Source organism: Felis catus, chromosome B4 (assembly GCF_018350175.1).
Source record: "Felis catus isolate Fca126 chromosome B4, F.catus_Fca126_mat1.0, whole genome shotgun sequence".
NCBI classification, from domain to species: Eukaryota; Metazoa; Chordata; class Mammalia; order Carnivora; family Felidae; genus Felis; species Felis catus.
This window is the reverse complement of record NC_058374.1, coordinates 78,792,064-78,805,923: the sequence shown is the minus strand read 5'-3', so window position 1 is coordinate 78,805,923 and position 13,860 is coordinate 78,792,064. Positions and strand designations below refer to the sequence as shown.

Below are 13,860 nucleotides of genomic sequence, written 5' to 3'. Positions count from 1 at the left end.
AGGGGTACTTTAATTAAGTCCTTTAATCACTCGGCTCCTTACTTTTGTCATCAGTAAGGCAGAAACTGCTTCACGACGTCATCATACAATTAAATGAGATAATGGATGTAAGGCTTATGGTGGTCCCAGCACACAGTAAGCACCCAATAAGTTGCTATTATTATTGTTGGCTTGATTTTGACCTGGAGAACAGCCAGTGAGGGAGGGAAAGACAGCTGGCCCCAGCGGAGGTCTCACTGATGGAACTGACAGAAAGGGAGGAAGGAAGAGAATCGGGGGGCATTTCAAACATCTCCAAAGAGCTGTGACCTCGGTGCTGGGGAGAAAGCCTGTATCCCGCATCCACCTGAACAATTCCTGAGGGCAACAAATGTCCCCAGAAATGTCCTCAGGCCAGAGCAGACTCCGTCTACCTCAGGGAGGCCAGGGACGGGGTGAGGAGAAAAGGCAAAAGAGTAGTGACACAATAGTATTGATCTGATGGTTGACCACAATGCGTCCTTGAGATTCTTGGGGAGAGATCCCTTCCTCTCCCCCTCCTCAAGCACAAAGCATCTCCTCTGGAGTCCCCTGTAGGCTTTTTTTTTTTTTTAACTAAATGAGCCCAAAGACAAGAGTCAATGTCAGGAGCCCTCGTGGCACTGAGTCGGAACCAGTACCCGCCTGGCCTGAGCCTGTTTGTGGAGGCTTCTCCCACCCCAAATCCTCCCTCCCAGAAAGCCTCTAGGATCACCTAGGAGCCCATGATGAGCCTTGCACATCAGCAGAGAAGCAGAAAAGCGGCCTTGGGGAAATAGAGCATCCCCAAGCATAGTTAATTTGGCCTCTAGTCCTGGGGCAACCGGAGGGTATAATTCATCCCCCATATATACCATGAAGTGACGTAAAGTCCCAACTCTCCCTTTCCTTGAGGCTGAGCCACCCAATATGCCCACCGTCTGGCTGGCTGGCCCCTTTCATCACCCCCATAAACGAGGAAAGGGGACACCAGCACTGCCCACTGGCTCCCTCCCTTTGCTCTCTGCTACCCTAATTATCCACCTCGGTACTTAGCTGCTGCCAACAGCCCAAGCTTATAAACCTGTTAATGGTGGTTTGGGCTTTGACCCTGCCCAGCCCTCCATCTCCCACCAAATAAAAGGGCAGAAGCTGGGCTGACTTGGTAACTCGCACCACCCGCTCTCTGGGCCAGCCACCTCTCTGCCTCTGTCCCGCCATGTCGTGCCGCTCCCTCCAGCAGGGCTCCAGGTGTGGCAGCCGGAGCTTCAGCTCGTGCTCAGCTGTCCTTCCCCGGATGGTCACCCACTACGCAGTGAGCCAGGGGCCGTGCCGGCCCGGGGGTGGGGGGGGCCTCCGTGCCCTGGGCTGCCTGGGCTCCCGGAGTCTGTGCAACGTGGGCTTCGGGAGGCCCCGGGTCGCCTCCAGGTGTGGCCTGCCTGGCTTCGGCTACCGCACGGGGGCCGCCTGTGGGCCCTCAGCCTGCATCGCCCCCGTCACCATCAACGAGAGCCTGCTGGTCCCGCTCGCGCTGGAGATCGACCCGGCCGTGCAGAGGGTGAAGAGGGATGAGAAGGAGCAGATCAAGTGCCTGAATAGCCGCTTTGCATCCTTCATCAACAAGGTAATAGGCAGGCCCCACACTCTGGGGCTGTGGGGTGCAGAGAGCACCTTGTGTCGGGTCCAGGCAGGCAGGGACAGACCGGTGATGGAGAAGCCACAGTTGACTGATTGGCTCTCCTGAACGGTACGACCGCTAATTGTTGAAAGCTGCTTACATCAGGCTCAGCACTAGACACCTCTGCCTGCTCGCTCGTTCTTTTTTCCCGATGTCATTTCTCTCTCTGAATATTATCTGGTAACATCACCAAGGCTGCCTGAGGTCAGACTACAAGAGGAACTTCCAAACAATGACAGATACTGAAAAGAAAAACCAAGGAGGGAGATGAGGCTTTAACCATAGAGCCTCCTTCTGGGGCACGTGGGTGGCCCAGTCGGTTAGCCATCTGACTTCGCCTTAGGGCATGATCTCCCAGTTCATGGGTTCAAGCCCCATCCTGGGCTCTGTGCTGACAGCTCCGAGCCTGGAGCCTGCTTTGGATTCTGTGTCTCACTCTCTTTCTGTCCCTCCCCTGCTCACACTCTGTGTCTCTCTCTCTCTCTCTCTCTCTCTCTCTCTTAAAAATAAATAAACATAAAATTTACAAAAAATACAAGAGAGCTGTCCTCTGAGTGCCTGAGCTGGCACGAGACCCTTGGGCCTGGATTTACCACCAGCAAAGGCCCAGGGTGAGGAGAAGACGGAGAAGTCAGAGCTGGGAACACAGGGAGCTAGCTGTCAACAAAACCTTGTCTCTTTCGTCCTCAAAGCCACAGCTCTAGAAGACTACAGGGGATAATGGTGTGCTGCCTTTGAAAGGCACTGAACTGACCAAGTGGAAGTTCACGCAGCTGCCTCCGTACCTGTCCGCATACCCCAGGGAGGCTCTCGGGATGAAGATACATGCCAGGGGCTGAGCCAGCGTTTCTGCTGACCCCAACGTGTAGGGCAAAGAATCCTGGGTCAGCAGTCGGGAGGCCAGGGCCCTGGTGTCGGCCCTACTCCCGCCTGACCCCGAGGCCCCGTGCAAACCTCTCACTTCCCAGCCTCAGGGCCCTTGCTGCCCAGCGGGGAAGGGGGCCGTGATGGTGGAGAATCAAAGGTGGTAATACACATAAAAGTGCTCCAAAAAGAAACGTATTTCAGTAAATGGGAACTGTTACACTTACAGTTTTATCTTTAAAGCTCCTTAGGTTCTGGGCTCTGAGCTTCAGCAACATCACTCTACCTTCTGTAGGTCCGGTGACCAGAAGTAGGGCAACATTTCTTCCTCTGCAGGTTTCTTTTGAGGGTTGGATGTCGTGTGCCCTCTGCCAATGGCTAATGGGGTGGCAGTGATCAGCTCACCCAGCTCCTACTAATCTTGGTTTCCAAGCCACCGAAAGGGAGAAGCTGGGCCAGCAGATCTCCCCATTGCTGTGACAAGGATACTTTTTGGATGCAGCCACACAGGGTGCAGCAGAGTCGGGGAAAAGAGCTTAGAGCCCTAGAACGAAGCCTTTAATCTGACCTCCCTGAGTGCCCCTGGGCTGTGACCAAAGAAAGCCTGAACTCCGAAGCATAATGTCACCAGCTGACATTAGTAGGAAGATTTCTGAAGTGCTTCCCATATACAATACCAAGCAGGAAGCTTAGGGCCAGGATGTCTCGGCCAAGGTTACCAGGCTAGTGGGAGATAGGCAGGCAGGGCTGGAAGGGGGAGCTGTCCCAGGCCTCTTGAGACAGTAGCCCTCCCATGACAATATGCAACCCCTGGGTGGAAGGTGGGGGGAGGGTCCCATAAGCTCCCCGAGGCAGGGGAGAGATGGAGATATGCTGTGGTGCCAGTCAACACGGGGAGCCTCATCTGGAAATGTTAGCACACTGGCAGCAGTGTGTTGGGAGTAAGAGCACACGCTGATCCCACCGCCCGTCCACCCCACCACCACCGCTTACTGTCTCCCGGCCGTGGTCCCCAGGCTCCCTGCTCTCCAGTGACAGCCTGTTCTTGGCGACAGGTGCGATTCCTGGAGCAGAAGAACAAGCTGCTGGAGACCAAGTGGAACTTCATGCAGCAACAGAGGTGCTGCCAGAGCAACATAGAGCCCATCTTCGAGAACTACATCAGCGCCCTGCGGAGGCAGCTGGACTTTGTGGCGGGGGACCGGGCCAGGCTAGAGTCAGAGCTCGGCAGCCTGCAGGACGCGCTGGAAAGCTACAAGAAAAAGTGAGTATGGCCCGCTTTCGCCCTGCCAGGGGACCTGGAGCAAGCTACATAAACCACCTGGGCCTCAGTTTCCCCATCTACAAGATGAGAAGCCTAAAGCTTAGTTGATTAGGTGGAGGAACAGTGCAGTGGATAAGACAGGCAGGGCATTTAGACACGGCAGAAGCTCTGAAATGGTGTTTGCCTTCACCACCCTTCCCGCCACCTTCCCTCAGTTAGGCCCTCCTCACGTCTATGTGATACAAGCTCTTTCTCCTGCCTTCTTCCCGCATTTCAGGGCTCTGTTCTACCACTCGTCCTGCCTTATCTTCCATCAGTCCCCGTTCAGATCCGGAACTACTTCTTATTCCCCGAACAGGCCCCCAAACCCTCTTCCCTCCAAACTTTTCCTCCCGCTGTCCCTTCCCCCTGATAGGCCCCTCTCGGCATCTCTTCGGACCACATCCAAGCTAACGCAGCCCACAGTTCCTCTCACTCCCCGACGCTCAGCTCCCGGACTTCCTGCCCACAGCTGGAAGCCACCACCCGTCGGGGCTCCACGTCCCCAGTTCTTGTGGTCAAGGTTATGCAGACCTGCTACACTCGCCCTCCCTGAGGGCAGCTCCTGGCCTGACTCACAGGAGAAGGCAGCTGAGAAGCAGATGTTAATTAAGGGTTTGCAGGCTACTAGGTCCAATGCCCGCAAGAGGCTTGAGGCCCAGATAAACTGCCTCACGGGTCCTAGGTGGGTCTATCCAGGTCTAGGGTCCCATGGGACCACATGTTGGCCGGGGGGGGGGGCGGGGTTTGAGAGAGACACATTTCCATAGACAAGAGGCAGTGAAAATACGCTCAGAGCAATGGTTCCTAAGGGATGTGGATCAGTGGAACAGAGCCACATGGGGGACACTTGTGCTACAAGTGTCAGTCATATGCTTACTTGTTGCCAGACACTGTGCTGAGCTGGCTCCTTCCCTCACGATACCCCAGTCCGGCACAGACCCCCATGCACCCCCACCCACAGCAACAACAGGGTACAGGGCAGAAAGAGAGAGGAATACCCAGAGAGTGAGAGAGCAGGCAGGGCCCAGGGAAGCTTCCCAGAGAAGGTGCCATTTGCTTGGGGCCTTGATGAAGTTTCATTCCAGTTGGGTCTTCCAAAAGGAGAGTCCAAAGTAGACCCTAGGGAAGGGGAAGGGACAGGAGCAGGTGACAGGAGGGCCAGAGTGTGCCAAGTGACACAGGACAACTCAAGCAGACTGTGACAGGTGGGACATGGCAAGGCCAGCCCTCTCAGCAGGAGCCGTGCCTTTCTCGGTGGGTAAGACACAAGATGGTCAGGAGACATGGTTTGCATCACAGGATGAAGACTTTGGATTGGGAAGGTGGGGAAGCATAGGAGGAGTTAAATGGTGTTAACTCACAGCAGCTCTATGAAGCCGCACAAGTGTTCCTCTCTTGCTGTACATGATGAATGCGAGGCACCAAGAGGCCAAGTCCCTTACCCCAAATCACATGACTAGCACCTGACTGAGCTGGGGCTCACACCCAGGCAGCAGGCTCCAGCTTCCGGTGGCCCTGCTAAGGCCGAGCTCTGCCACCAAAAGGAAGGATGGGCGTCAGGAAGCAACGTGAAGCTTTTAATGGATCAGTGTCGCTCATCAGACTGAGTCATTCCAGCCAGACTGAACCTAACCCTGATTCCGCTGCCCAGGGGGGCACTGAGTGGGCGAGGAGCTCCCTGGGAGCCTAGAGGAAAAGGTCAGGCTGTCTCTCCAGCTCTGGTAAGTGGGTCATTGCTACCTCTGCAAATGAGCTGCAGGTAGAGGCAAGGCTCCGAACTCTCCTGGAGGGGAGGGGCCCCGGGTCGGCTGCGATTTCAGTGACTGTAGCCAACCCTCAGAACAACTCAGAGAGGACAGCAGAACCAGCAGCAGACAGCCCACTCTGCACCACCTTCCCAGAGGAAACAACTCTGGGACGAAGTGGGCTTCCTTAGCAGCAAGATAGAATGCAGGTAGCCTTAAGAAGGACTTCCCAGAAGATGACTGATCATAGGAACAGGCTACTGGGGAGCAGGGAAGGAAGTAAACATGCAAAGTGGCTAAAAAGAGGCTATGATGACAACCATCTGTCCTGAGTGGCTGGAAGAGCCAGAGGTGTCCAGTGACGGGGACTGGACCTGGCGGTTCCTTAGGGGATTAAGCCAGTGAGAGGCAGATCTGTCCCAAAGACCCCCTCCCTCAGGCTGGATGCCCAGGCGGCTTCGGAACAGCCCCAAGACAGACTAAAACATTTCTTCCTGCTCACCTGCCAGGTACGAAGAGGAGCTCTCCTTGCGGCCTTGTGCTGAGAACGAGTTTGTCGCCTTGAAGAAGGTGAGGGAGGGTGGCACAGGGAGAGAGAAGGCCCCCGGAGCTGGCCCAGCCGGCCTTGACACACTCGGCCCCTGACCGTGTCCAAACATGCCTGCAGCCCACCCACCCACCCCCAACAGGGTCTTTCATCCCTCAGCCCCCGGGGGCCATCCCCATTGACCCTGGGAAAGAGGAAGGCCAGCCCCCACCCACTTCTTACAGAAGGGCAGCGATTGACCTGGCCTCCACCTCCCAACTCATGGGGGTCCAACCCGGTTAAGGGTTGTGTCTACACCTGCCCAAGAAGCTGGAGATATGGCGAATGCCAAATCAAATGCAAAACAAGAACTCTGCCTCTAGCCACAAAAGATAAAAACAATAGCAATGGTTTTTCAGACAGATGCCTAGGTACTTTATGGCCCATGCCCTGCACGGTGGGCTTTGAGAAGCTGCATTCAGGGTTCCTTCAAAATGCACTCCCTCAAATCCTTCACCCTCAGGGTGCCGGGCCCAGGAATGGGGTCCTGGGACTGGGGCCCCTCCCCCTACCCTTGGCTCTGTCACCTTTTCACTTCCATGTGGGCCTACACATGGATCCCAATCTGCCACCAGCTTGCCTGGGAGGTGGCCCAGTCAGTGGAGGGGGTGGCCTTTGCATGTTCCCCCGGCCCCAGGTTATGGCTGTCACTGCTCTGGCCACAGGACGTGGACACAGCCTTCCTGATAAAGGCTGATCTGGAGACCAATGTGGAGGCTCTGCTCCAGGAGATCGACTTCCTGAAAGGCCTGTATGAGGAGGTACCCACAGCCCCGCTGCCCGCAGGTGCTCAGTCAGGGCCAGTTCCGTGGGCAGGACAGAGTAAGGGAGCTCCAGTAGGGATGGCCCCGGGCAAGCTGACTCCAAAGTAAGATGGGGAGAAATCAAGCAGACAGCTTGTGAGACCCCCAGAAGACACAGGGCCCAGACCTTGGCTCTTGGGTCTACGTAACTAGAAGGGGGACAAGGAACAGGTCGGTGATAGAAGGCTTGGGACAGCCTTTCAAAGGGCTGTGCAAATCTGCTATGGGAGGATCAGAGTTGCTTCCACCTCTCCCCTGCCCCCACCTTTATCCTCAAAACGCTCACACACTCCCATCTGGGGCCCCCACCCCCAGGAGATCTACCTGCTGCAGTCTCAGATCTCAGAGACCTCCGTCACCGTGAAGATGGACAACAGCCGGGAGTTGGATGTGGATGGCATCGTGGCCGAGATCAAGGCCCAGTATGACGACATCGCCAGCCGCAGCAAAGCCGAAGCCGAGGCCTGGTACCAGAGCCGGGTGAGGCCCGGGCAGGGCGAGGCCGGGGGGTGGGGCTGGGGGACCCCAGACCCCCTCTCCCCCAGGAAGTGAGTGAGGAGATAATGAAGGCAGAGGGAACCCCATAAACCCAGTTCCTGTTGTTCCTGCCAGGCCCCAGGCCAGGGCCCTGCAGAGCGTGTGGGAGGGGACCCCACAGACAGCCCAGGCCTGTCATCAGGTGTCAGCGCACCCCAGCTTTACCCACCCACGGACCTACTGCAATGTTCCTCTAAGCAGCATTCAAGAAACGCTAATTGGCAATGACTGCAAAGAGGGGCTGTGGGCACTAATGGCAGGGCAGGAGCCATCATTAAGGTGGCCCCAGACTTAGGGAATTAGGGGCTGGCTGGGAGGGAAGGGGATGCCCCCAAGGGCAACTTGACTTCACAAATATTTTCATGTCTGTCTCACCTGCCCTGTCTGAGAAAGGCACCATGCACTCATTCACTCATTTATTCATCCAGTAACTTCATTGCCACGCACTGTTCTAGATGCTGGATTCCAGCAGAAAACAGAATAGACAGCAATCCCTGCCTTCGTGTCACATTCATCCCAGAGGCAGGGGCGGGGTGGCAGGTGCAGACAAGAAATGAGGTGAATAAGTACAGTGGATGTACGTTAGATGGTGACGTGTGCCATGGCGTTACTGAGGCATGTGGCACCAGGATGATGCTAAGAGTCACACCATCCCTGTCCTCAAAGAGGTTACAGAAATAGACCATCCACAGGTGACACAGGGGCTCTATGTTGCCATCAGGGACACAAGCTCCTTCTAGCTTTTTATGCTGCCACCCTTAACATGGCTTTAATCCTCACGGTTGCCTCATGTCCCAAGAAGGCTGCCATAGTGCTAACTTCACATGTTCATTCCAAGGAGGAAAAAGCACACAGGGCAAAAGAAGCATGCTGAATGAGTCATCTCCCACTTTAAACAGCTTTCCTGGAAGTATTACCCATAGAATTCATTATGAAAGAGCCAAGAAATATTCTCTTATCTGGGCTCACTGCCACCCCACACAAAAGGAGAGTTCTGCTTGAAGAAGAGGAGAGTGGATATTTTTTAGACAGCTGCGGGCTTTGTCACAACAGCCAAACGACAAAAGAGCCAAAAGAGAGTGATATGTGCTTATCACTTGTTTTGCCTTCTCTAGGCAAAAGGCTCCCATCCATTATGTGCAGAAAATCTAAAGTTGGCTGCTTTTTTAATCTATAGATGTAGTTGATAAGACATTATTCAGAAATTGAACTCAGAGTTGCATAGGTTTAAAAAAAAAAATGTTAAGCCAAAGTAGGAAGTAATATTGCATTTCGTCTTCAATTGTTTTGAAGGAGAATAGACAAAGGTACTCACCCTGGTGGTCTGTCCTCACGCCCAGATGTGTTGGGCATCCCAGGCTGAGCACAGAAACCCCTTCTCAGGTCCAGAGGGAAATCTAATAGGGAAGGAGCCCTCAGCAGACCCCCGGGGCGGGGGGAAGATGAGCCACAGAACAGCTAAAGAGGGAAAAGGAGAGCTTGGAGAAGCATTTAATAAGGCTGAAGGTCCAGGGCTGGGGAAGGAAATAAGGAGAAGCCCAGAAAAGGGCCAGAAATGGAAAAAGGAATGGGGGAGAGAGCAAGCATAAGAATCCAGAGAGCCCTGAGCTAGGAAACCACTGGAGAGACTCAGGACAGTGAGAAGGGGGGCTGCGAGGCGCTACAGGGTGGGCGTTGTGGCGTTCTGACCTCCCCGGTCCCGGCAGTACGAGGAGCTGCGGCTGACAGCGGGGACCCACTGTGACAATCTCCGCAACCGTAAGAACGAGATCCTGGAAATGAACAAGCTGATCCAGCGGCTTCAGCAAGAAACTGAGACCGTGAAAGCCCAGGTGAGGCCAGAAAGATCTTGTTTCGAGAACCCCGTTAGAGGCTGCCCTGCCGGCTGGTCGGTGGGGGGGTCCGCTCTCCCTGGGAGCATCTCAAAGAGGCCATGAACTTGTGCTGCCCTCGCTTAAGAGGGAACAAGCCCTTTCCACGAAAGCTGACCGACAGCAGGAACAGCCTCGGGAAACAGCGCGATCCCAGCATAGGCTAGGCAGCCTTCGGTCACAGATGAAATAGCAAGGTGCTTCACTAGATGGGGGCTTAGAAGAGATGCTCGCCATGGCCCCTCCCTACCCAAAGGCTCCAGTCCTAGGATCCTACAATTCATGACTCCCAGGAGTCCATACACGTGGCTCCACTCCATTCTCCTAGGCTGGTGAAGACCAGCCAGACACTCCGAATCTATTAGCCTCTAAGAATTTGCTTGGATCTCCTTGAGGTGTTATAGATGGAACTGGCCTCAGTTCTCTGGAGTTCAGCTGTCACAATCCTAAGACGAAACGCACAGCAGCTATGAATCTGACACATCACCATGACCGAGAAGGAAACCTCCCTCCTCCTCCTGTGTGTCCCTTTTACTGTCACATTACTCCCACATGCATGAAGTTGCTCTCACAGCCAATTCAGCCACCCCAGCTGGTGCCCAACAGTTCCATTCAACTCTGACACTACCTACCTGGAGAGAGGGTCAGATCCCACAGGGTTAGGGCTCAGTCCCACACTACTGCCCTTGTTTCAGATGCCGATCGTGGGTCCAGGTTGTCCCCTGTGCTTCTGATCCATCGGCTGTAACTCGGAGGTTCCCATGACCCCCTCTTCAGGTTCCATTCATTTGCTAGAGTGGCTCACAGAACTCAAGAAAACAGCTTGCTTATGTTTAGCAGTTGGTATAAAAGGATATGATAAAGAATACAGATGAGCATCCAGAGGGAAGAGACACACAGGGCAAGGGAGGGAGGCGGGAAGGATCCAGAGCTTCCATGCCCCTCTCTGGGCACGTGATGCTCCCTATACCTCCTCATGTACACCAACCTGGAAGCTGCATGAACCCCATACTTCGGGGACTTTTATGGAAGCCTCCTCTCGTAAGCATGATCCATTATTAACTGCATTTCCAGCCCCTCTCCCTTCTCCAGTGAAGGCAGGGGGGAGTGGGGCTGGAAATTCTAAGCTTCTAATCATGGCTTGGTCTTTCTGGTGACCAACCCCCTATCTAGGAGCCATCCAGGACCCACCCAGAGTCACCTCATTAGAACAAAAGACATTGCTCTCATCCAGGAATTCCAAGGGACTCGGGAATTCTGTGTCAGAACCAAGGGTCAAAGACCAAGTATTAGAACAAAAGATGTTCCTAATGCTCTTATCACGTGGGAAATTGCGAGGATTTAGGAGTTTTGCACCAGGAACTGGGGCAGAGACCAATATATATATGTTTTATTATCTCACAATGGCCATGTTCTCCCTGTCCTTCTGAGAGTCAGCCTCAGGCTCCAGGGGCCCCCGGTAATGCCTTTCTGTGCCCGTTCCCCCAGCGCTGCAAGCTGGAGGCCGCGGTGACCCAGGCAGAGCAGCAGGGCGAGGCGGCCCTCAGTGACGCCAAGTGCAAGCTGGCAGGGCTGGAGGAGGCCTTGCAGAAGGCCAAGCAGGATATGGCCTGCCTGCTCAAGGAGTACCAGGAGGTGATGAACTCCAAGCTGGGCCTGGACATCGAGATCGCCACCTACAGGCGGCTGCTGGAGGGAGAGGAGCACAGGTTAGTCAAGGCGAAGCACCGAGGACGACGTGTTCCCCTGCCCTCTGGTCGCTGGGGCTACGATTGCGCGTCCTGCTAGTCAGGGAACATCCGAGACAGTGCATAATCCACAGGCCCTCCTCCTTAACATTGTCCACAGTGGGGGCAGGAGAAGGGTGCCCCACATTCATTGACCTTGTTCTCTGTGATGCAGTGACCTTGTGCCTTCTTCTTTCCACTCCAGGCTGTGTGAAGGCATTGGGCCGGTGAATATCTGTGAGTAGACCAGCACTCCCGTGGGGCTCTGGGGTTGTGGGGGCTGATCAACCCAACAAGGACAGACCACTGTCCTGCCCAGACTTCAGCGTGCCTCCCCCACCCCCAAGGAAGGGCTCTGTCTGCCAGGAGCTCCTGGGCGGACGGAGAAGCTCTACTTCAGGACTGTCCAAGTCTTCGGGAGTCAGAAGTAGGAGCCGATATGCAGCAGGGCCTCGGTGCTTTGGGGCCCAGACGCTGCCAGGAACCATCATGACAAGGAGACGCCTCTATGGAGGAAATAGTTCTGAAGCAGGCTCAGACAAGTAGAAACTGACAGCATGAAGCGGAAGCCAAGGCTTTGGGAAACAAGGAGAGGCAGAAGGGGGGCAGAAGGGGAAGAGGCAGAAGGCTAAGCACTTTTTATGGCTAGAGTGGGAAGTCGGTGGCTGGCACGGGGGTGTCCTTATTGGTGAGTGGCAGCAGGTGGGGGGCGTGGCCTGGTCTAAGGCAACGCCCTTCCAGCCGCCCAGTGTGGGACCCTGAGCATCCCTCTCTGTTCCCACAGCCGTGAGCAGCTCCAAAGGCGCGGTCCTCTACGAGCCGTGTATGGTCAACACACCCGTGCTGAGGACCGAATACTGCCCGGGGGGCACCAGTGTCCTCAAGAGCAGCGGGGGCTGCAGCGTCGTGGGCACCGGTGAACTCTACATCCCCTGCGAGTCCCAGGGGCTACTGGGCTGTGTGAGTGGGAGGAGTTCTGGCATGAAGCTGGGGGCTGGGTGCGGCTCCTCCCGCCACAAGTGTTAGCATTGCCCCAGAAGCTGCAAGCCCAGCGACAGGGCGCTAGCCCCCAGCCTGGATGTTGTCCACCGATCAGCAGAAGACAAGGATATTCCTAAACCCCTTCCTGTATTGACCACACGTTTCCCTCCTGTTTTCACACTGGGAGCCGCCCCTCGGGTATCTTTAAGAGTCACCTTTCACTTGGCTATGTGCAGACCCTGAGCTAGGCCTTGGGGGTGGACACATTAAAGTTCTGCTTTGTGGACTATCCCCTGGAAGATTCCCTACAAAGCCAGTCTCCCACCCCCTACCCCTGGAAGTTCCCCACCTCCCTTACCTCTGGCTCTCACGCACTTAAGAAAAGAGAACTTCTTTTAACCCCCAGCTAACACATGCACTATCGCAATTATCAAAAAGAGGCACCCCCAAATCTCCCATTCTGAATTCCAAAGCCAAGTGCCAGCATTTCAGGATCACTCCAGACCTGTCAACAGTTCTCTCTGGTACACAGAATCAAGAGGGGGTTCTTTAGGGCAGTAGATTTACCTGCCCGTGTGTGCTAAACTCACACTATGAAAATACATTTTTTCCTGAACCTCATCGGCAGCTGATGGGCGGAGAAATGTCTAGAACAAGGGCAAGGGAACAAGGAATACTTACTAGACGGAGAGAGTCAAGACCTCTTGACTTGACAAGAGTCAAGGACAAGCCCTTCCCCCACCTTCTGTATATAGCCCTCCCCTCCCCACCCCATCTACCTCCAGTCCTGCTCCTTCTCCCCTTAGGTCTTCTTGCTTTGGGTGTGTTATAAATGTGTTTTCCTGGCTACGGTGATGTGGGGCTGCCCAGAAACTTGGAGGCCTTGGCTCAGGGGCTGTCACAAGGGGTTGTGCTGACCCCCTCTCCCCAGAGGCCCCTAGTGCTGCATCAGGCAGTAGTGTCACCCATCTAGGGAGCCACCACCTCTGCCATGAGCCTCTGGGTTTGTCTGTTCCCAATAAATGGACTGTTCACAGGCGGCAGGAATCAGGATTATTCCCCTTGCCTTGTGGGGTACAAGAAGGCTGAAGGGGAACCAATGAGTAGCCTTTGGGGTCTGGGTGCTGGGAGGCTTGGGAGTGGAAACCAAGGCTATTATACAAATGGAAAAGCTACCTATGAATAATTTGCGAGTAGCCTGTGGAATAAAGGTGGATCCACACAAATCACATTTAAAACCGGCATATCCCACCCCTATAGACTGTGAGTCACTGGCCTTGTTGAAAACCATGGCCTTATGCACATAGGCTTCCTCACCACATGGTCACCTGCACACCTCCTAGAGAAAGCCTGTGGGCCCCCTATCATAGCTACACTCAGTGGCCTCCAAGCCTTGGGCTCTGTGCCCCGCCCCATCCTGGACCAGTCTCTGTGCAGATCAAGTGATGGCCTGGGGACAGCAGTGCGGATGGGCAGTAGCCCACCCAGTGGGGAAGACCCCCTAGTCTCCTCTCCCTCCTAGGGAGCCCTAAGACCTGGAGCTGAGGCTTGGTGGTAGCATTTCCACCCTCTGTGGGGCCCCCAAACCCTTCCTGCTGCCTCACTCATGTCCTGTAACAATCCCCCCACCACAATCCCCTCTCCTGAGTGTTAGGGTGCAGCTCCCTTTTCCCCACAGCCCCATGCAGAGCGTCTATTCTGTGCCAACCCCTGCATTAGAAGCTAGTGATACAGAGGTGACTAAGACACTCTCTTAACCCTGGAG

The 13,860-nt window shown here is 55.0% G+C and overlaps 1 protein-coding gene across 1 annotated transcript; it reads left to right on the top strand.

The window, feature by feature from the left end:
• Positions 1-1,179: 1,179 nt before the first annotated feature.
• Positions 1,180-13,134, top strand: KRT82 (keratin 82). The gene is made up of 9 exons (XM_003988811.3): positions 1,180-1,621; positions 3,595-3,803; positions 6,100-6,160; positions 6,842-6,937; positions 7,295-7,459; positions 9,223-9,348; positions 10,876-11,096; positions 11,320-11,351; positions 11,899-13,134. Exons 1-9 carry the CDS (start codon positions 1,217-1,219, stop codon positions 12,138-12,140), a joined length of 1,557 nt encoding a protein of 518 aa, XP_003988860.2. The 5' UTR covers positions 1,180-1,216; the 3' UTR covers positions 12,141-13,134.
• The last annotated feature ends 726 nt before the right edge of the window (positions 13,135-13,860 follow it).